Here is a 23,419-nt window from a genome sequence, read left to right on the forward strand (position 1 = left end):
TCTGCTTCCACAACGCTATATCGATGGTATTGTGAGTTTTCGTGTTTTACCAAACGCTCAAGCGTATATTTTCATATCTGAAGCTTCACCGCTCACAGAGATCGAATAGGTTGGTGTCCAACATCAGCACCAGCCTTTTTCCAAATACAGTAGCACGCAATACTCACAGAAAGCTCCCGTTTCAGTCAGAAAATATACTAACTATTTGAATCAGACAAGTGAGCTATATATGGAAAACGTCGTTTCCTGCAGCGTTTGAATACGTGTTTTCCATACAAATTGAACTACTACTAGTATGCCGCTTTAAAACAAAATTCCACACTGGAAAGGTTGACGTACACAAAATTTCTGGCAAAAGTTTGTATGATACTTTCCCTGTGTCAGCACTCTCAGCAGAGTTAGTTGAATCAAGGTTACCTATCTCCATAACCACATTCCGACATCTTGCTTTACATTACCCGGACAGGTTTTTGGATAAAAGTCAAACAACGTTATTGCATTTTTTCTTTTGGACCGAGCCACAGTCAATACTATGTTGAAAACGCAAGCTGACTGAAAAGGGCAAACTGGTTAATTGTTAATTCAAAAGTGTGACAATCATAACTATCAGAATGCTTCTTTTAGTTATTCCCTTTCTGGGGTTCTCTGTGGCGTAATTGTAATTGCATCTTAATTTGCATGAAAATTAAACGACACTATTAAGGTTGTTTCTCGTAAAACCGTTGTTCTAAAAATATTATGGAACCCCAAAATTAAAAACTTTGCTTAACCCTAAATATACGTTTTATTTGCAAATAAGCCTAGGATTTCTGGTTGAACACATACCTTTACTTTCATAAGTTTCTATACAGTTGGTGTAATAAAACGTTTTTTCAGAGCTTTTTAACTTATTAAAACCTGACGTTTCATTATAAAAGTTTTGTCAAAACCTCAAGACGTATGTTCTGATTATGTAATCGCTATAATCGGGTAACCAATACAGAAAGGTACTCATTTGCAGAAACAAACGGTGACTAAGTTATATAATTTCTGAATAACATGATTTCTCTTCAGGACCATGGCTAAGGTGAAGGCGAAACGACCAAAAATGCGTCAAATGAAAACAAAAAAACGAGGAATATTTAAACAAAGTTTTTGACAACAATGATATAAAATATTTGTTTTACGGTATAATAGGTGCAATTTGCGTAATAACAAAACTATAATGACATTTCATTCAAGGCGGGTATACTATGACGAGCGACAGGTCTGCTAAACTCATTCATTCTTCCCAACTTCTTCCCAGCAGGAGTCGTCGGTGCTGTCGTAGACACATTTTCCTTTCTGAACAAACACGAATAAAAACTTTAGTCATTTTTTTCTTATTTAAAGCGGGCGTTACATATATTGGCCATTACAGTTATCCTGCAAAAGTTAGCTAATCTTTTTACCTTATTGCCCCGCTGTAGTTTGCAAATAAAAACCAAGCCAGAAAGACAAGCTAGTGTTGTAAGTGCCTTGAAAAAGAATTTTTACCGCATCATTCTTCAATGTAACATTATCTTGGTTTTAAAGAGCACACAATTGAAAACTTAAAAACTCGAATGTAGTTAGGCAATATACCATTACAAGCAGCCACGAGATGATCTTTAAACGTTGTGTAGGCGGGAATTCTTCGGCTCCAATTTTAAAAGTCAAGATAGTTTCCAATAAAACCGATGTTCTGTGAACAATATATTGACATTATCGAGTCGAAAAATTTGTCTAGCCTGAAGTATAACGTTGCTTTGCAAGTAGTAATTCTAATTGTACATATAAATGTTTGTGGCCGATAAGGTATTATTCACTTTTATACTTAGTGTCCCTTTACTTTTTTATGGTTTTGCACATTTATTATAACCTTAGTTTAGTTTTTTACAGGAATTCTTAACTTTTCAAAATATGACGTTTCCTTTAAACCAAACTTCAATGAGTTGCCGTGTCAACCTGACGTTTTTCAGTAAAAAGAATCACAAGAATGAAGGTAAATGCAAAAAGAGTCTGTTAAACAAAACTATTTGCTTTTCGGAACTAAAACCACGATATAACAAAAAACCTAGACGGAAGTTCAAAACGTGAAATGTTTAAAAAACAGTTGCTTTTTTAGAAAAAGTGACCAAATAGTGTCCATTTTTCTTCCTCTTTCCTCACACCATATAAAAATTTCAAAACATAAGCTACTTAAAATGTCATAAAAATACAAACCCACATGTAAACAAGAACTTGGGCAGGCAATCGCTGTGTACACGTGGCATCGGTCATGTACAGATATAATTCTCTAAAAGAGATCAACATTAAACTCGCAGATTAAATTCAACCCACAGGTTTACTGTAGGTTTAAAATCTGTTCAGTAAAACCTTATACCACGTTAGCATGTTGCTTTAAATAAACGTTTGTGAGATACTATTCTGGGAATAACCTTGTCGCTGCACTGCCCACTGTAAAGTGCACGATGAGTCGCACCCAACAAAATGGATGTGAGACTGGAAAACGAAGAAAGTGCTTCATGAAAAATACGTTCAATTCCACAAGCTGGAACACCATTTAAGAAGACATTTGAGAAAGTGTGCATATAACAAACATAATGACTAGAAACGGTGCACTGCATAGCAAGTTTTACAGAAAACTACGACAACCTTTTCCACTCACGTTGTATAATAAAATGAGCAGAAATAAATAAAGAATTCGTCTCGTGCTTGATCCCATGCCCAACCAACTTTTACTTGATCCTTTTAACGATGTAAATTTTATCATTACTCTCTGCAGCTTTCCCATTTGTATATCTCTAAAGAAGAGAAAAATCATTTACCATAAGTTAACACAAGCCCCCACGCGTGTTGTCGAAAGAACAGACTGTCAGTTTAACGAAAAACGGAAAAGCTGTTAACAAAATTGTCAGAATAACCAACTTACTTAACCGATTCCCATCTGTATTTGCGGATTTTCAAATATTTGCATAGTTTCATACCCACCCAAATGCCAAGCGCGTTAAATCCGAGAACATCAACCAAGATTTGATCCCACCAACATTCTCGGAAGTTAGGAAAAATGTCTTTATAGAATAACTACACAAAAAGAAAATTGTATTCAAACCGACTATGTGAAAACGATCGTTGCAAAACGTGTTTGTTATTCCGTCCTGCAGTATTAAAAAATATAGAGAGTGGCTATTTCACCAAAAGTAGGTCACGCAGCCCAATTAGTTAAAGATCCGCGGTTAAGTTAGGACAGGGGTTCCCAACCTTTTTATGTTCTCGTACCACTTAGCCACCACGGATTGTCAACACGTACCACGTACTATTTTCAAAACAACTAATTTGATCCAATATTCCCACAGCAGCATTGTATTAATAACAATGACAGCAGGGAGCAAGATCGACAAAAGTAGCTTACTGAGTGCAGAGAATTTAGTACGGAAAGAAATAAAAGTGTTGTACGCATATTTTAGCAACTCAAAATTAAATTGTTATACTACTATACTGTATATCGCATTCAACGGAGAGCTGCTCGCGTACCACCTGAAAAGCTCCCGCGTACCACTAGTGGTACGCGTACCACCGGTTGGGAACCCCTGAGTTAGGAGAAGTGGTATATGCAAAAACTTGATTACAGTTATTTAGGGTTCAGTTGGAATTAGATTTAGACTGGAAGGAAGATTTAGGTTAGGTTTATGTTACTATGTTATAAAATTGAAGTTAGGTTAACAAAAAAACTGTAAAAAAGAGCTTTGAACGCACGATTTTTTCCGGTGAAACAGTGGCAGCATAAAGAATAAGGAATGTATAATCACTACATCTCTTTGCTATAGGTAAAAAAACAGTTGTGTTGCGGCTCATCGAGTTAAGATGATTTTGTTACTGATTATGCACTGTGGTGTAGCACGATTGCCATTACCTCGGTAAATTCCCAAAGAATGCTCAGCGACCAACACAAGATATAACTTCTTAAAAGCAGCGCTCTTCCTACAAATCCAATAAAGTGACTAAAGGCAAATATATCAAGCGTGGAATACAGCCGTTCGATAGTGATGTTGGAGCAGTTAACTGCGTATTTCTACAAAACAATTTCAACTCCTATATCATCTTTTCTTTAAGAAATAACAATATCCATGTGGTAATGCATTTGATTATAAGAAACCTCAACAACATCGATTTCTCTTTTGGCATATTTGACGTTGTGGTCGATCCAAAACATAATACTTTTTATTTGATCAATATGCAGGAATATTAGGTAGGCCATAAAAAGCATGTATAGCAAACTTGCGCCAAAAACAATCTTCCATACCTGCAACATATAACAAAAACAGCGATATAGTCTACTATCAATTTTGTGGATGCCCAAGCTTCTGTTAGCCTTTAGAAAGTAAAAGCTATTTTTAGGCTTATTTTTATTTAGTTTATACAAGACTCGACATATCAAAGTCCACATAAACTTTCCCCCATTCCCTGTTTCCTATCGTCAATTACGTTTATCAAAAAACAGTATACCGTTGTTAAAAACGTGCCAAAGAATAAGACTGTCCCATAATCAGATCTAGAGTTTTACTTCACAAAAGCGTATTTAAGTTTGCTTGAACTTCCACTACGTACAATTGGATGAGGTTTTTGAAAGGGTCCCTGGGGAAATATGAGAAGACCTAGCAGGAAGTAGAGAAAGGTTGCGAATTTTGCTCCGTTGATTAGGTTTGCTTCTTCGTTACTTTCGTCCCTGCAATAAAAATAAGCTACAGTATAGTTGTTCGAAATTTTGTTATCATATACCAGGCAGTCAATCTGAGTAAAAACATCTCTGTCTGCAATTTAGTAAAAGTAGAATGAGACCTATTGACCATATAATATCATATAATATATTAAGTCACTATTTCACCGTGATTGACCGGTCACACAATCTATTGAGATAGGTGATGGGGTTAGGAGAACGAGTATGTAAAAAGTTGATTTTAGCTATATTTAAGGCTCTATTGGAGCTAGATTTTTATTAGAAGGTAGAGGTAGGCTAGGTTTAGGTTCCTTTGTTGTAACGTGTAAGTTAGTTTAACAAAAAACTGTGAAATATGGCTTCGAATGAACGTTTTTACCGGTGAAATAGTGCCAGTGAATTATATACGTCTAAAAGATTGTTATACAATATTGCTTGAGTAGCACGCGTTAAGCCAATCCCGAGTTTTTAATTATTTTAAAGCATGCAGTACGCCTGTACCTGCTTACAACGATGAATAGAACTGTGAATAAAATGATGAACATAACAGTTAGCCTGCTGAAATGCATATTTTGCAAGGAGTCGTCATGCTAAAAGATACAAAAGAATAATTAAATTACTGTAAATGTTACAGTGAAGCATTCCAACTTCCGACAACGTTTTTGGGAATCCTTGGTGTCAGATATTTTACTTTTAGCTTTATATAATTGCGAGGTGCTGTGTCCTATATGTATAATTGTTGTGGTTTTCATGCCAAAGGCCAGATACTTTAAATTTTAACACACCTCGTATATATTAGCCTATAGTATGTTTTGATCATATCTAGAGGATAGAGTAGTCAGTAGTAGACCAATTAACAATACTCACGTCTAGATGATGATTTGCACGTCCATTAGGATAGCGCTTGTTGTTTCTAGTATTTCTGTGACTTTGCATGTGTTTTTTTTGAGTCCTCAATTTCCAAAGAATAACCGTTAACGAATATTGCTTTTTTTTAAATGTTTTAGGGCAATTCTTTATTGATCTATAAAACGTAAAAGCTCGACTTTATATTTGCAAATGTTTGCTCTATATTTCATCAATAAAGTTTATTTTGGATAGAAGACAATTGTTTTTCAGTTTTGCAACTGATGACTCGTGCGTAGACCAAACACATTAATGGGTCATGCAAATATGAAAATTATGACATCGATGCCCGATGGCCAAATTGCTGTAAGCGGCGTTCATGTACGTTTCCTTGTTTTAATTAAAAAATTACGTTTTAATTATCTTTTTAAGAGAACTAAAAAGTAAAAACATAAGAAAATAAGACGCAGCAAAATGCGCTTAACCTGGTGTAACATGACCTACAAAAACGTAATAAAAAGCAATTGACTACAATAACCAGAAATTTGATTTTTACAAAACATTGTCTAGGAACAGCCGTATAGTTACAAGCATCAGTATTGCTAAAATAAAATGGTTTACTTGCATTTGCCCACAACAGCTTTTTTAGCTATATCGTGCTCTACAGCTGAAACAACAGTAATGTCATTCAATATAACTAGCTTAGTTAACAGTGGCGCCTCGTGGGTTTTATAACTGGAAGGGGCGCAGCTTATTTAAGCATTTTCAAACCTATCAGTAGGGCAACCAGTTTTTTGACCTAAAAATTTTAAATTTTGACCTTAAAATTTGCAAATTTTGACCTCATTTTGACCTAAAAAGTTTAAATATTGACCTTATTTTGACCTAAAACGTTTAAATTTTGACCTCATTTTGAAAAACGCTATACTGATAGTCTCTACAATGTCTACAGCAACTTTCTAATCTAAAGCTGCATTTAAAAATGACAAAATGCTTTTCTAGTGTTGACTTTTTTTTCGTTTCTGCGTATTAAGATTGAAAACTTGCAGTTTCAAATGCAATGCCGTCACAACGTGACGTCACCAAACGCGCTGAAAAGCCTTCCCTCTCTTTGTGGCTTTGGTTCTAAGTAAAATTTGCGGGACTGGAATTGTTTGCGGTACAAGAAAAGAGAAAAACGGAAGAATAATATTACAAAATGGTTACAAAATTACAATTTTAATAGATTTTGACCTAAAAAAAAGACCTAACGAAACAATTTGACCGTATTTTGACCTAACGTAACATTTTGACTTTATCTGACCTAATAACTTCTATACCACACGTCGTACAAAGCTGAAATTTGTTTTGTGCTTGTTTCATAGCATTCTGAGCAGGTAAAAAAAAATTGACCATATTGACTTTTGGTTGCCCTACCTATCACTAAACATACATTTTGAAATAAACGGATTGAAAGTACTGTACCTATACTGACAAGGACCCACTGCTAGACCTTCAGCAAAATTTCGTGTTGTGCTAGAACAGGGGTGTCCAACCCGTGGCCAGCGGGAAAGTTTTGAGTGGTATTTGTCGAAATGACTTATATTATCAACTGGATCGCCCACGTAATTTAGGGCGAACTTACGTTCCGAGAAATTGGCATTTATTGTTTGTTTACTAATTTCTGACAGCCATATGGAAAACTCCCTTCGCATTGCTACATCGTCCATCTCACCGAATATTGCCAAACTTGTTAGAGAAAAACAGTGCCAAACTTCACATTGAAATGTCGACGTGTAGTAAAAACTTTTTTGAATTTACTATATCTTGGTATGTTTATTGTTCTTATAATTGTAAAAAAGGATAATACGTATTTCTAAGGTTAGAATTTTGGTGTGAGAGTTTTAATTAGAAATTAGCAGTAAACACTCAAGTGGCCCGTGCAATCATTCGTAAATCGCATGTGGCCCTTTGGCCAAACAGGTTGGACACCCCTGTGCTAGAGTAATGAAATCGCAAAATTTCATGTGTAACTGTTCATGCTTTTAAATTCAAAATGTAGCAACGTGTAGGCCAAAAAAATAGATCTATCGGCTATCACTGTCTCCTATTCAAATATCGGTGTAGCTAATCTAACGCAAGCTTTAGTATATGGGCTACTGCATAATTTGCAGTTAATAACCTTGGCTTTTAAAACGTTGAATGTTTTGCCAATTTGCAACAAAACCCATACAGTCTGATCGGGCACAGCGTCTTGGCCTAATATCTATTACAAGTACGTAGACTGCTGCCTATTGCATCAATAAAACAACCGTTAAAATGGTCCTGGCTTTCAAGTAAAATGTCCTGCTGCAGTGGCAGCATGCAGCTAAGTCATCCAATATCAATGTAGTAACTACTAACTAGCAACACGGGTCTATACCATTAATATCCATAGTTTTTTTAAACAAGCAGAAAAGCAATGCATGCTGCATACTTTTGTGGAGCTTTGAGAGGCTACTGTTGCAGCCTAAGCTATCAGCAATTTTGCATACAGCTTGGTTAAAGGGAATTTCCTTTCTGCAGGTAAAAAGTAAAACACCAAACCCAAAGTTTTCGTACACAGCTCAAAGTGTTTCCAATGAGAAAATGGAAGAAACAGTAGAAAATATTAAGCGCCTTAAAGCAAGTCTCGAAAACTAGCCTAAAACGTGTTAACCTCTTTTATTCCCTAATTAACAGGTTACTGTAAACAACGAAACAGAAATTGATATGATATAATCATTAATAGGCTACTCTATACCCTCAGACTGAGAGAAGTTATTACAAGACTATAACCCGGCGCTGGTTCCTTATCGCTCGAGTTGTAATTTCTGATTAAGGTAGACTGTGTTGATTTTATTAAACACAAATCTGGCTCTGATGAGGCTAAACTTGTAGCGGTTATCGGCAAGTTGTCTGTAAATACATAAATCACTTTATATTCACCACAGGAAGAGTGCAGGGTATTGCTTTTAATATGTCTGGTGGCAACCACGGCATATTCTAAAATCTGTTAAAGCAGGCTAACTAACAACTGCATACTTGATGTTCACAGCAGTTGAACTGAGATGTTTGTGAATGTTTCTTGTGGTTACAACCGGAAACTTAGACCACACAACAACAATTCGTCATAGTTGTTCGTCCCAACATGCTTTTCCGATAGGAAGAAAGTTGACAAGAAAATTTACGCACGATATCGGAAATAGGTCTACTAATACCGGGAGCCATGCTGTGCAGTTTTTGCATGGTGGGACAAAAACAAGGGTCATGGAAACTGCGACTACGTGTTTGAAAAAAATTACTGTAACATTTTCTTGGTGCCTGCGTAGGCTGCGTCTCTGTCACATAGTAAGCACACATTAGCCATCTTCAAATCTTTGTGACGTAATGACAACTGATCTATAAAACCTAGTCCGAAACATGTTTTTGTCACTCGTTTGCTGTAAGTGTTGTGGTCTAATTACTTGTATCTTTCTATTAATTACAGTACTGTGCGAATTGATTGGGACAAGCAACTTTTAGGTTTACCTTTCGAAAGATTCGTCAGATCACTGGTAGTAAGTGGAAAATTACCATCAAAATGTTGCGTTTGTCCTACGACCTATGACAATGGCCTTTGTCCCGTGATACTAGTCTATTATGTGGTATCTGGGGAATCACTGCCTTTATGTAATCAATTTAGGGCCATTTTTATTTTGACCTAAAAAAAATTTTTTTTGACTTTATTTTTATCAAATTTTGACTTTATTTTGACCTAACGAAATTGCTTATTTGTAGAGGCCACAGTTCTTCCTCCAGTTACCCAAACATAATATTTTTTCGATTTCAGACCCAAACGTAATATTTTGTCGAAAAGTCAAGGTGTTTTATGGATTATAAAAAGTGTGTCGTGTTTTTTGGCGATAGATTTAGGTAGCTTGTGTTATGTTGTCCTTGTGAAAAGGGCACTTTGCCTCGATTTTCTCCGCATGGTAAATTCTAATAAACAGCAAATTAAACAGGGAATGCTTGTTGTTGCTCCAATCCAGCTTGATGGCGTTTACTTTTCCTGTGGCTTTCAACAAAATACTTTTTATCGCACTTCACTATAACCTCGCAAAAATTGCACCTTAAATCACCCCCGGGAGTAGCATTAAATTCATCAGAAAAATCTCGACAAATCTGTCTAACTTTTGCTGAAGACGTTTTAGCTTGCTTAGGCATTTTTGTATTACAGAATGTCAGTAGGCTATTCCTAAAATCCAAACTGTTGATCTTCGAAAATACCACGTTTATGAAGAGGAAGTGTTTTATAAGAATTATTTAAATACGTAACAATGAATAAACAATGGACAATTTGCGATAAAAGTTACTGGTGATCCAAGTGGGCATTGTGACTTATTTCCTGCTTTTATGGATTAATATGGTTTAATTGTGTCGCAGTTCCTGATTTACAATGCTTCCACGAGGATTTTTACAAGAATTACTCTCAAGAAACACAAAAACTTTGTAAAAAGCCATATTTTGACAAATTTTGACTTTATTGAAAATTTTGACTTTATTGTAAATTTTGACTTTACTTTGACCTATAAACTTCTTAGAAACAATCCCCTAGGTGCTGAAAACAACTTTATTCTTTGATTCGTGGTCAGACGAGGTCCTTAAAAAATTTTGACTTTATTGACTTTTGCGGGCCCTAGTAATCATTTTTGCCGAACTTTGTACGAGTAGTGTTCATTTTTTGCAGAAACTTTTTTGAAATTCCTGAAAGTTTTTTCATTATTTCTGAAATGGATGTTACACCAAGAAAGTGATATCAAGTTGGTGCATTAAGGAAGCATAACAGCATATCCGTCAGAGCTATTGGGGAAAGATCGGGCATAGCAAAATCAACCGTAGGGAGGATAGTAAAGGTGGCCGAAAATGGTGATGACATCAACATTCACGGTCGTGAAAGATGTGGAAGGAAAACGAAGACAACTCCACATGATGATAAGATAATTATCAGGAATAGTGTTAAAAACCCATGGAAAACGCGTAAGGAGTTGCAATGTGATCTAGCAACATCAGGAGTGATTATTATTGATGCATCAACTGTCGGAAAAAGGCTCCTTGCTACAGGAAGGATTGCAAGAAAAGCAGTTATTGGCTCCTGCTATGAAGAAAAAACGACTTCAGTGGGCAAAAAATATAAAAGTTGGTGTACAGAGCAATGGGAAAAAGTCACATTCTCTGATGAATCCCACTTTGAAGTGCATGGCTATCGATCATGGCACGTTACAAGAAGCATTGGAGAGCCAATTAGAGAAGCACATGTCGAGCAAGCTCCCAAGCATCCTCGAAAGAAGATGTTCTGGGGATTCTTTACTGCTTCTGGACCTGGAAGGTTGATCCCCATCGAGGAGATGATGAATTCCGATCAGTACAGGGAGTTTTTGACAAAAAATTTGCTCTCTGTGTTGCCCAAGAGTAGCTCCTAGGAAGGAAACATTTTTCAGCAGGATATCACACCTTGCCACACTTCGAAGAAAATGCAGAGTTTTTTACGTAGGCAGGAATAAGTGTGCTGAATTAATCGGGAAATTCTCCAGACCTCAACCTTATCGAAAATCTTTGGGCAATATTTAAGCGGAGACTTTCAAAAGACAACTGGTCTACAAAAACCATCCTAATTGAAACCATAATACGCGTCTGGTATCATGATGAAGAGCTAAAGAAGATGTGCTCAAACCTCGTTCACTCAATGCCAAAATAGTATCAATGGTCATAAAATCAAATGCAAGGCTTATAAAATATTAATTGCTTACTGCACAGCTTATTACTATAATAATAAACAAGTTGTTGAACAAGTTGTGTTTTTTCGCATTCTAATGAAACTGTCCCAATTAATTCGCACAGTACTGTAACTTACTTTTTCATTTTGCCTGGATTTAAGAACAGATGGTGAGTTTTTCTTTGCCTGTCTTACCTCGTAGATTGTAAACAACAAGAAAATTTCGACTTCATTTCATTCAGAAAAGGCTTTTTGAGTGTTTGCCAATTTCAGAAAAAAAGCCGATGTAATTGTTTTCTTCCGAGTCTAATCACTAAATATCAGTAATCAGTAATCACTGATGCTAACGCCTCGCCTCCAAGCAGGGATACGTTAGGCGTAGTTTAATGCATAGACTTTGATTGTTGCGTATGAAATAGGCCTAAGCTAATTGACATGATTCGTTTTATAAGAAACTTCTTTTGGCAGGTTTTAGGTCCGCCAACTTGACGTTCAGTTTCTTAAGTTTAAGCACAACTTTTGCAGTGTTGGAAACGTTTCTTTTAATGCCTTCTAATTAATTATTCAAAATGTGGAATTATTATTTTAAAACCAAAATTCACTGATCAAAGGCCTATTTAATCGTTTCAATTTGAACAAATAACCGATTTCTAGTTTAGTGCACAGTTTTGAACTTTGTACATTCTGTATAGCCATATTTTTCCTTTTTATTTGGTTGTTCACAATACATTTCTAAAACATGGTATATTGGTATATGCCTTAAAAGATATGTTTTTGTCGGAACCAATATAGTGCCATGCCATACTTTTTATGGAAATAAGCTTGACAGTAGGCCTATATGATTCGCTCATCGCAAATGCGAAGCTCGATTCGTTGCCTTTCAGATGATATTTGTAAGAACTAATTTATACGTATGTGGTTTTCAACCCTAGAAAGTGAGGTTTCAACGCAACCATCTACATTCTACAACCTTGTTTGTAGGTTGGCATTACTAAAGTTTTGTCAAGAGCTCATGTTATAAAAAAAACATTTATTTGTCAACGTTGGTAAAGAGTTTTTGTTTTAGGGTATAATAAGCGCAATTTAAGTAATAAAAACACTATACTATATTATGACATCTCCCTCTACTAGAGTCTAGGCGGATATGACGACTGACGAGCGACAGGTCTGTTAAGACTCATTCACTCTTCCCAACTTTTTCCCAGCAGGAGTCGTCGGTGCTGTCGTAGACACATTTTCCTTTCTGAACAAACACGAATAGAAGTGCGAGTTATTTTGCCTCAATGAATGTGGACATAACGTCCATAGCAGAAGTTTTGTAATCTTTTACCTTGCCCCGCTGTAGTTTGCAGATAAAAACCAAACCAGAAAGGCAAGCCAGTGTTGTAATTACCTTCATAAAAGAATTTGTGCTGAATTATTCTTCAAATGTGACTAAACCCGTTACAAAATGTCATACCTCAATTATTTAAGCGTTTGTAACATTATCTAGCTTTTAAAGAGCACATGATAAGAAAACTAATACTCGTATGTAGTTAGGCGTTACATAGCCTACCATTACAAGCAGCCACGAGATGATCTTTAGACTTTGTGTACGCGTAAATTCCTCGGCTCCAATTTTAATCGATACGATAGTTTCCAGGAAAACCGATGTTCTGTAAACAATATAATGAAGCCATCTACTCAAAAAATTTGTCTAGCCCTAATGATGCAATTGCTTTACAGGTAGTAACTCCAATTGAACATATGTATGTGACTAATACAGCCTAGAGGCTGTATTAATTTGTTATATAAAAAACGTATATTGGTTGTGTTTGGAGCCTTTACTTTCTTGAGGTTTTGCACAAGTATTATAATAAAAGTCTTTTATGGAGTTTCCAAACATATCAAAACATGACGTTTCTTTTGAACCAAAATTCAGTAAGTAATGTTACTGTTCTGGTCGTTTTCAGCTGAAGCAGTTACAAAATAAAACGTAGGGGAAGGTGGGGTAAAGCGGACCAACGGGGTAAAGTGGCACACCCCTCTTATTTTCTTAATAAAGTTTTTTAACCTCGCGGATACCACTAAGTTTAGTGAAGCATGACATAACGTGGTTGCACACGCCATTATTCGAGGTTACATGGAAAAAAAGGCAAGAAAAGGCACGGAATTCGTTTTTTGTACTCTCTGATCTATTGAAAGGTACTGTATGTCTTGTAGCTTAGATTTTATTTTACATGCATAAGGTAGAAGTTTGGTTTAATGGTAGAAAGGAGTTTTACTGTATCACGTACGCATTACATAGGTTCATTCCGCTTACTGACTAGTCAAAATTTGGCCAACAGTCAAAATAATAGTAACCAAGGGGTGGGGGTAAAGTGGACCAGTGGTGGTCCACTTTACCCCGTCGTTAACTTTTTCTTGTTTATAGTTTCATGACCGAATTAAGTGATGTTTATCTTGTAATCTTGTTTTGTAGAATGCCTCGTAACCGCCAAAGGACATCAACTCAACAATCTTGGACCGAAGAGGCTATGACTATTGCCATTCGGGCAGTAAATAAAAAGAGAATGGGCTACCATAAAGCAAGCAAAGAGAATGGAGTTCCCAAAACGACACTCATAAGAAGGGTCCAAGGAGATAATATTAATGCTACTGGGAGCAAAAAGGGACTTGGAAGGTTTCATTCCACATTTTCCGAAGCCCAAGAAGAAGAGTTAGTTGCACATGTGCTCGAACTTGAGCGGCGATTCTTTGGGGTCACTAGGAAACATCTCCAATCACTTGCATTTGAATTGGCAGAAAAAAATCCTATTAAGCACAGGTTCAACATGGAAAAGAAACTTGCTGGTGCTGATTGGATAAGTGGATTTCTTCAACGCAATCCACAATTAAGCCTTCGCACCCCAGAGCCTACATCTGCTGCTCGTGCTAGAGTGTTTAATCGTGTGAGCGTCGGCAAGTTTTTTGCTCTCCTGGAAGAAGTGATGGACTTGCATCATTTTAAGCATCACAATGTGTTCAACGTCGACGAAACTGGAATTACGACAGTTCAGACAAAGCAATCCAAGGTGCTTGCGTTGAAGGGGAAAAATCCGGTTGGAAGTATTACCTCAGCAAAAAGAGGCACTTTGTGCACTGCAGTGATTTGCATGTCTGCTGGAGGAAGTTACGTTCCACCTTATCTCATATTTCCACGACAGCGTATGAAACCAGAATTGCTTGATGGAACTCCCCCTGGCACTGGTTATTCATGTCACCCTTCTGGGTGGATGCAGCTTGATATTTTTACTTCTTGGTTTAAGCACTTTTTATCCTTTGTTAAACCAACTGAAGAAGATCCTGCACAGCCAATAGATGTAGCCCAACTTTCCTCTCCTGAAGATGCAAATTCCAGTTTCACAATTATAAGTCCTGTTGAACTGCTTCCTATGCCGAAAGCAGCTCACACTCGCCAAAAGAGGAAGTCTAAGAGAGGTGCAACTGCTATTTTAACCAGTTCACCATACAAGAAGCAGTTGGCTGCAACGAATCGTAGCCAATCCGCGGTATCTGGCAACAGCAGTAAAACAAGTTCATCGAAAAAGCGTTCTATGAAGAAAGCTAAGGTTTCCAGGTCAGCTAAGAGGATGACAACTTTATTTGTGAATTATGTTTTTAAAAGTTGATGGTGAACTGCGATTACTTTCATAACTACTTCGCTTATGATGACAATTTGTAAATAAATTGATTGTGAGGTGGAACAAATTGCCTTGTTTACTCAAAACTTACGGTGGTCCACTTTACCCCACATATGTTGGGTAATGTGGACTATTGGAGGTGCTTTTAAATCAAAAAAATTTTATGTAAGAAAGCAAGCAATCAATAAAAGGACACTTCAAAAATTAGCGAAATACCTTAGAGTTAACTCTCAAAACAAACAAGTCAAATGTTTTGGTGAAATCAGTGAATTGTAACGATTAAGCCTTAGGTGGTCCGCTTTACCCCACCCTCCCCTAATTGCAAAGTTTTGAACAAAACTAAGTATAGTTTTATCACGCTTTAACACTATAATTAAAAAAAAAATAGGACAAAGTTTTAAACGAGGACTTTTTTTAACTGGTCTGATACTAGGCAAGGTTTCATAGTTTCCCAGAAAAAAAGCGTTTAAAGTTTCTTATAAAAAGAGTATGCGTACAAAGAGTTTCTTTTAAAAACTGAGCACATAGCACCAGGTTTCTTATATATCTACCCATAAATCATATAATAGGCAAAGTCAAATTTTGAAAACATAGGCTACATATGACGTCATCTATCAAAAACACTCACATATAAACAAGAACTTGGGGAGGTAGTTGCTGTGCAGAGGTGATATCGGTCATGTGCAAGTATAACTCTCTAAAAGTCAGCAACTTAAGTTAAACCTAAGAAATTACCGTAGTTTTAAAATCTACCTTGTAACAAAGGTTTTAAGAAAACAACCTTGTTGCTGGAGCGCCCACTGTAAGGTGCACCATGAGTCGCACCCAGCAAAATGGGTGTGTAGCTGGAAAACGGAGAAAGTGCTTCAGGAAAAACGCGTTCAACTCTGCAAGCTAACAAAACGTTTCACAAAAATATCTAAAAACCATCAAACGGAATGGTTAGCAACGATATACTGTACTGTAGCATGGGAACTAAAACGACTCATTCCACTTACAATGTATAATAAAATAAGCAGAAATAAATAAAGAATTCGTCTCGTGCTTGATCCCATGCCCAACCAACTTTTACTTGATCCTTTTAATGACGTAAATTGTATCATTACTCGCTGCAGCTTTCCCATTTGTATATCTCTAAAGGAAAAGAGAAAAAAAACATTCAAACATAAATTCCCAAAGCTTTTTCAAAAGCAAGCAGCGGTCATGTTGAAAAATACGAATTTGATTTTTTTAAGAATTATATTCAGCTAATGTGTTTTGAGATTGTATAGAGTTGATTTTATAGGTAAATATAGGTATAGTAGAACAAAACTTACTTAACCGATTCCCATCTGTATTTGCGGAGTTCCAAATATTTGCATAGTTTCATACCCATCCAAATGCCAAGCGCGTTAAAACCGAGAACATCAACCAAGATTTGATCCCACCAACATTCTTGGAAGTTGGGAAAAACGTCCATAAAAAATAACTGCAACAAAAATAAAATTGTATTCAAACCGACTATGTGACTATGTGTGACTATGACTATGTGATTATGTGACTATGTGACTATGTGAACAAAAATCTACAAAATTAATAACGTTAGTTCAATTTATGCAAAGCGAGTTTTTGTAAGATAATATAATTAATCATAAAAAGTATGAGGTTTGTAAGAGATACATTTTGAGCTATATATTACAAAGTTGTTACTGTTTGTGGAAGATATGGTACTTTTGTTACCGCTTATAGCTTACTGTATACTGTGGTGCAGCACAATTGCTATTACCTCCGTAAACTCCCAAAGAATGCTTATTGACCAGCATATAACGTAACTTCTTAAAAGCAACGCTCTTGCTATCCATCCGACAAAGTGACCAAAAGCAAATATATCAAGCATCGAATACAATCGTTCAATTGTAACGCTGGAACAGTTAACCGCGTATTCCTATAAAGCAATTTTTATTCCAATATGTCCAACCTTACTTGAAAGAAATAATCATACGGATTTGGTTAATTAACCTCAACGACATCGATTTCTCTTTTTGCATATTTGACGTTCGGGTCAATCCAAAACAAGATGCTTCTTATTTGATCAATGCGCAAAAATGTTAGGTAGGTCATAAAAAGCACGTACAGCAAACTTGCGCCAAAAACAATCTGCCATACCTGCAAAATACAAAGAACAAAATACAGTGGTGTACTTTCAAGTTCGTCGCTGCCGGAGTCTTTGTTAACCTGTAGAAAGTTACTGCTACTTTTACTCATATTTGATGTAGCCTACATGACCAAATAAGAGTACATTATACATACGTAAGCTACCCCGTGCCTTGTTTGTTCTAGTCAAATACATTTGTTTCAAGAAATAGCTTATAACGCTGCTAAAAATGTGTTAAATTATAAAGCTGTCCAGTCCTGCAGAACTAAGTTTTTTGTTCGCAGAAGGGTATTTAAATTCGTCTGAACTTCGATCTCACCAAAATTACGTACAATTGGATGGGGTCTTTGAAAGGGTCCTTGAGGAAATATGAGAAAACCTAGCAGGAAGTAAAAAAATGTTGCACATTTCGCTCCGTTGATTAAGTTTGCTTCTTTGTTACTTTCGTCCCTGCAAGAAAAATCAAAATGGTATAACCCGAAATGTTGTTCGAATACCACGAGTTAAGTCAATTGAAGTATAAATATTTGAATCTTTGACATTAAACAAAAGTATCGTTAAAAATGTCTGACACATATAGGCTTATATGAGACCTACGCTAGGCCGAGTATGAGTATTGATTGATAGTAAAACACATAGTAAGCTTACCTGCTAACAACTATAAATAGAACCGTGACAAGAATAACGAACATAACCAGAAGCCTGCTGAAATGTTGATATTGCAAAGAGCCACCATGCTGAAATAAAACAATACAATATTTAATGTCATTTAATGTTTCAATTAAACGTTCTAGTCTCCAAATTTGTGCGGAACGTTTATGGTGTAAGTTGTGTTAACTTTATATTTACGAAGTGTATTAAAAAGTCTCATTTTTTTCTCACCACGTCGGTGTATTTTTTTCGGTTTGGTGACACTTAATCACGCGACACTTAATCACGCGACGCTTAATCACGCGACACATAATCACTAGGACATTTAATCACGCGACGCTTAATCACGTGACACATAATCACTAGAACATTTAATCACGCGACACATAATCACTAGGACATTTAATCACGCGACATTTAATCACACATTTACAATGTTTATTTACATTTACAATTTACAGCAACGTTATGCATGGGAAATGTAAGCAACTGCACGAAGATAGACTAAAATCTCGCTTGACAGATAACGGTCAACTGTGTTTTGCACGCGCAGTTTCAGTGCCTTGTACCGCATTGGAATAGAAGGTTGAGTACCAACAATTCCTTGCAGAAACGTTGCACGTTGCATTTGAATGTCTTTTTCAATTCCCTCCAAAACCGACGCTCTGACACAGTTTCAAGTAGCATTGTATTTTACGGTGTAACATTTTGATGGTACTTTGGTCAAGAGCTTCGGTGACAATAGAATAATGTTAGATATTACATAGGTTATACGTAGCAATGCAAAACGACATGTTATTTCCTGATTGGCTAATGTGTTTGTATAAAAACTAAGGTTTGGTTAAAATCTCCCCTTCTTGTCTCTACACATAATATCAGTTTTACCTTCTGAACTGTTCATTACTGAATTGGAGTTATAGTTTTGTTTAAATGTGAAAAGATGATGAAAATGTTTCTAATGTGATACAACTTATTTCGGACAATATAACAATTAGACTTTATGAAGCTGGTGTTGATTTAAAGAAACATTATAGAGAAAGCCGGCGCAACGGAGTCAAAGACAATTGTCGGGGAGTTCTAAAAGAAAGACTAATAGCCTTTGGCTTTAGGCCAACCTTAAAAGCAATCCACATCGCCATCCCCACAGAGAGATGCACACGAGCTTGAATTACTGAATTTTCCTCACGCTTTTCCGACATCCAAGTGATTATGTGTCGCGTGATTAAATTTCGCGTGATTAAGTATCCAAGTCGCGTGATTAAATGTCCTAGTGATTATGTGTCGCGTGATTAAATGTCCTAGTGATTTTGTGTCGCGTGATTAAGTGTCCTAGTGATTATGTGTCGGTGATTAAGCGTCGCGTGATTAAGTGTCGCGTGATTAAGTGTCGGTACACCATTTTTTTCTGGTAAGTTGATTTTGGTTCAGACGTGTTCTATGCTCTCCTCGGAACGTAGTAACAAAATAACAGAACGCATCAAAAACAAATTATGTCTGCATTGTTTCCAGCCCAAAGCTTGGTGATAGCATGAGCTTTGCAGCGACGAACGAATGTTCGTTGGCAGACTCACTACAATAATGCTCCCACTTTTACTGCCTACACATAGGTGGGCAGTACCGCGGTACTAATGTACTGAAAAACTGTACCGCGGTACCTTTTTAGTATCGATACCGGTACCGTCGGTACTTTTGAAAAAAAGTACCGAATCTCTGTACCGAATTACGTTTTTCAAGAAATTTCAATCAGTCCCGATACTCGGTACTTTTCACGTGATTATTTCATAATTTTAACAAGTATGTTTTCAAAAATACGTGTTAATTAACCCTTATTGTCAATTTTAGCACCTTTTGATCTTTTTCAATTTAGAAATGTTATTTAAAATTGCAAGCGAGTAACGTCACATATGTTTTGACCTGGAGTAACCTTTACCGAGGCTTAATAGCGGCAAACATTGCATTTGCAGCAGCATGTTTTACACAAAAAGTACCGTTACCGAGTACCGACAAAGTACCGAACTACTTTTTTAAAATAGTACCGAGTACAGGAACCGTCGGTACATTTTTGCCGTTACCGACGGTTCTTTCAAAGTACCGACTGCCCGTCTCTGTGCCTACATATTAACCCAAACTTTCTTTTAAAAATTAGGGTTTTTATCCGCCAGACCTGTTCATCGCGTGAATTCGGTTCTTCCCTAAGTTAGAAGTCATGTTAAAATGGACGTGATTTGAGTTACAAGAGAAGTGAAACTATAGCTTCGGAGCAGTCAAGAAAGGTGGCTTTTGGAAGATGTAACTATAGCAACGGTAAAACGACAAAATGAAGTGTGTTGCTTGTTAACTTTCAATGAGAGTATTTTGAAAGCGATGAATTAAGATTTGTCAAATGCGTAATAGGCCTATTATGTTTATGACGTTCAAAGGTCGGACATGTAGGTTATAACTTTTAACACACCTCGTATGCTTTGGTTTAGAATATTTGGATATAACTGAGACTAGAGAATAAAAAAATGATCAAAAATACTTACTTCCATGTGATGATCTGCGCCTTCATTAAGATAACGCTTGTTGTTTCTAGCATTCTTGTAACTTTGCATGTGGTTTTCTAGAAAATTTTCGATCTTCAAACAATAACCTTTATCTTGCCGGATGTAATCTTTTTACTTTGTGTTATCTTCTATCAGTTAAATATTACTTGGGATAATGCAAGGATGCTTTATTTGCATTCATCCAAAGATTTCTGTTCGCTATATTGTGCTCCAATGCTGAAATAACAACAAGAGTCTTAGTCTCATTTACTCTAATTAATCTAATTTGGCATCCAAAGTCGTTGTAATACGATAGCGTCTGTTTCAACTAGTGGAAGTTCCGTTTCGTTAATTATGTTTCTATAAACCTTCAGTTGTGAAGGATAAAATTTAACTTTTTAAAATGTTCATTATATATCTGCACTAGTTTAAGCTACACAGAATCGGAAAACAGTTTTGCATATGCGGTAATACAAACTAAAAATGCCTTTTAAATACAACTTTTTCGTCGTTAAAAGCGATCGGGTATAACTGATCTACGAAGGAAGTTTGTTCTTTGTCTACTCTACATGTAAATCGTCCCTAGTAAGGTGCCGTGTGCAAAACCAGACACCGTACGCAGTAAGTGAAACGTTACATAATGCGAGACAGAAAGTGCTTAAAGACAACTGCTGGTTGAAATCAATGGTAATTGAAAGATTGCAAACAGTATTACAACGCTGTCTGAAAGACACTTCCCTGCTCAAAAGCATTATAGTCAATAAAACGTTTTTTAAATGACGTACATTACCCATAACGTTTTGCGTAACAACAGGGCAACAAAAGCTACTGGTAATAGGCTACACTCATTTCCAACAAGAAATTGTAGACTCTACAATGTAGAGGCTTGTAACAATTGGAGGATGTGTACTGCATACCTTCATACACTGAGAATTTCTGAACAGAACGTTTAGTTTATCCTGGAGCGCATTTTCAATACCATCCACGTTCGCGTTTTTGTTGCAAATGGCATGAAAACAAAGTGAAATGGCGATCTATTTATTCCATGTAGCGAAAAAGTTATTAGTGTTCATACCTTCAAATAGCTTTTTATTGGGGCAAAAATATAACTTCGTCGTTTTAATTTCACATTACGTAGCCTATAACGAAGTGTAAACATTTCAGCAATACTCTACTGCACTACGTGCTTCGGATGGCATAGGCTATGCATATGTTTAAAACTACTGCATCGTGCTATGAGTAACGCCTCGATATTTACAATCTTTCAATGTAGTCGCACAAGCTTTGCTCTTTATTTACTTGGGCTTATGAGTATAGTTACTATATATAAGTATAGTTACTTATACTCACTTTGCGATTTTTCTGCTGTCAGGCACTGCAGTCGAAAGTTCTTTATTTATAGACAATAAAAACAATGAGTCATCAACGTAAGCAAATGTGTTTAGTATCTGAGGATGTTTACACGCTTACAAAAAAGTTAGTTGCAACTTTTCTGTGGCTCGATCTCTCAGACGATCAGAACAGTAATTAAAATAAGCTATAAATTTTCTCACCTCTTACTTCCTGGACACATCAATGCGCATAACATTACATCAGGAACAAAAAAGTTATTGAATGTTAAACTTTTTTTAAGAAAGCGATAGACAAAATTAAAAAAAGTCTGCCCAAAAGTGATGTTTTCAAACAGGCTCAAAAACTTCCATGTGACATTTCAACATTGCGAGGCATATGTAAATAAGTACAAAATATTAAATATTTCTCTGGTACTTTTTAGTAAACCTGATTTAGTAGTGACCATGCCTATTATGCCCTATGGCATTTAATTAATTTGAATACTGAAGGCTCTGTGTTTTAGCCGAAATGTTGACAGCAACATTAGACGATATTCATCAAGATGTAGGCTAATCTTTGCTATTATTCCTATTAATAATGGAATTACATTCAACTTTGATTTGCTGTACATCAGAACACGGTTTGCGGCTAAGTAGATCCTATAATAGCTAGGCGCATACGGACTAAAACAGCTGACAGCCTGACAGTAACATTCCGGGAAATGGTGGTTGTTTTTCTGTGCAAACGCGTATTCATTATAAAGCGTTTCCTGTTTCAGGAGAGTACGCAATCACAACAAAATGATTTTGGACCGCACGTTCCGACTCCAGGCAATTTGTTTGACCCGTGAACATTTGCATGATTTACAACATTAGAATATACAAGCGTTTATGTTAATAAAATGGAAAGGTAATCTGTGTTTGGATGGTTGTATGACGCACTAGTAACGTATACACATAGAAGTTTCATAAAATAATACCCCAGTATACTATACAGTAAAACAGGAAATTGATCCTTGCGTTGTTGGTTCATTCAGAGGCATTGTTTGATCACAATATTAAAAATTGTGACATAAAACGCTGATTTAAAATGATTATATCTTTTCACGATATGCGATATCATAACTACTTCATATTAGGAAAAGACCAGCTAGTATTGATTGGCCTTAGATAAATTCCGAAATTCCTCACATCTCCTTTTCCGTTAACTGGTTTTTACTGCATTTAGTCATGCTTTTTTCGTCATTGTTGCGGTGGAGATTAAAAATCAGTGCTAGCTGATAGTTGCATACGGCCATGCACAAATGCACGGGGGAAAAGCAACAAATCAAGAAACGCCCAAAAACTGATTATTGATGTCTGATATTAAGTATTAACTCACTGTTGAGTGACGACAGCTAGCACGGCAATTTCTAGAGCTCTCACTTTCCTTCTTCCGTACCAAGTATTTCCCATTCTTTTTTCCGCTCTTTTCTCTGACCTGCAAAGGCAGATCCGATTATTCGAAGAAGTGGATAATACTAACAGAAACGAAAACTAAGGTAGATTACTCATTTATTAGGTTAGAATAGATAGGCTATGTTTTGTGCGTTCTGAACTATTAGTATTAGAATAAATTACCCTTGTGGTGCACTCGAAATGCTCTAAATCAGCATTTCTCAAACTGTGTTTCGCGAAACAATCATTTCTGCAGTCAGCATTATAACAGTTATAATGTTTACTAGCAATTGAACTGAGTTATTACGATGGAACAATGGCGAGTCGTCACACTTATATTAATCTAAATACAGTGTGACGTAAT

General features: G+C 36.3%; 2 protein-coding genes across 3 annotated transcripts; both read right to left on the reverse strand.

Annotated features, from left to right (window-relative positions):
* Positions 1 to 1,257: 1,257 nt before the first annotated feature.
* Positions 1,258 to 5,769, reverse strand: LOC143458888 (phosphatidylserine synthase 1-like). Its single transcript, XM_076955783.1, has 12 exons — positions 5,585 to 5,769; positions 5,219 to 5,307; positions 4,609 to 4,726; positions 4,157 to 4,303; positions 3,914 to 4,072; positions 2,933 to 3,084; positions 2,669 to 2,804; positions 2,439 to 2,551; positions 2,228 to 2,296; positions 1,603 to 1,702; positions 1,398 to 1,496; positions 1,258 to 1,323 (listed from the first exon to the last, which is right to left on the reverse strand). The coding sequence occupies exons 1-12, from the start codon at positions 5,651 to 5,653 to the stop codon at positions 1,258 to 1,260; spliced, it is 1,317 nt and encodes a 438-aa protein (XP_076811898.1). The 5' UTR covers positions 5,654 to 5,769.
* Positions 5,770 to 12,325: 6,556 nt separating this feature from the next.
* LOC143459986 (phosphatidylserine synthase 1-like) lies at positions 12,326 to 22,066 on the reverse strand. 2 transcript variants are annotated; one of them, XM_076957316.1, is made up of 13 exons: positions 21,638 to 22,066; positions 20,288 to 20,364; positions 17,760 to 17,848; positions 17,444 to 17,561; positions 16,976 to 17,122; positions 16,743 to 16,901; positions 16,294 to 16,445; positions 15,976 to 16,111; positions 15,759 to 15,871; positions 15,606 to 15,674; positions 12,871 to 12,970; positions 12,646 to 12,708; positions 12,326 to 12,558 (listed from the first exon to the last, which is right to left on the reverse strand). In XM_076957316.1, the coding sequence occupies exons 2-13, from the start codon at positions 20,354 to 20,356 to the stop codon at positions 12,493 to 12,495; spliced, it is 1,281 nt and encodes a 426-aa protein (XP_076813431.1). In that variant the 5' UTR covers positions 20,357 to 20,364; positions 21,638 to 22,066; the 3' UTR covers positions 12,326 to 12,492. The 2 variants fall into 2 exon arrangements, with proteins under 2 accessions (XP_076813431.1, XP_076813430.1); XM_076957315.1 differs by having other exon boundaries at positions 20,288 to 20,524; positions 21,638 to 22,065.
* Positions 22,067 to 23,419: the final 1,353 nt, after the last annotated feature.

The sequence above is a fragment of the Clavelina lepadiformis genome, chromosome 5, assembly GCF_947623445.1.
Source record: "Clavelina lepadiformis chromosome 5, kaClaLepa1.1, whole genome shotgun sequence".
Taxonomy (NCBI): domain Eukaryota; kingdom Metazoa; phylum Chordata; class Ascidiacea; order Aplousobranchia; family Clavelinidae; genus Clavelina; species Clavelina lepadiformis.

What these genes read in the sequence shown, in the direction of transcription:
- LOC143459986 (XM_076957316.1), bottom strand. Translation starts at nt 20,356, where the DNA reads ATGCAAAGTTACAAGAATGCTAGAAACAACAAGCGTTATCTTAATGAA. An exon ending in GCGCAGATCATCACATGGAA is followed by an intron (nt 17,849 to 20,287) that starts GTAAGTATTTTT and finishes GTTTTATTTCAG; the next exon opens with CATGGTGGCTCTTTGCAATA. An exon ending in GTGGGCGCTCCAGCAACAAG is followed by an intron (nt 15,675 to 15,758) that starts GTTGTTTTCTTA and finishes GCTGACTTTTAG; the next exon opens with AGAGTTATACTTGCACATGA.
- LOC143458888 (XM_076955783.1), bottom strand. Translation starts at nt 5,653, where the DNA reads ATGCAAAGTCACAGAAATACTAGAAACAACAAGCGCTATCCTAATGGA. An exon ending in GTGCAAATCATCATCTAGAC is followed by an intron (nt 5,308 to 5,584) that starts GTGAGTATTGTT and finishes TGTATCTTTTAG; the next exon opens with CATGACGACTCCTTGCAAAA. An exon ending in CTAACTTTTGCAGGATAACT is followed by an intron (nt 1,324 to 1,397) that starts GTAATGGCCAAT and finishes GTGTTTGTTCAG; the next exon opens with AAAGGAAAATGTGTCTACGA.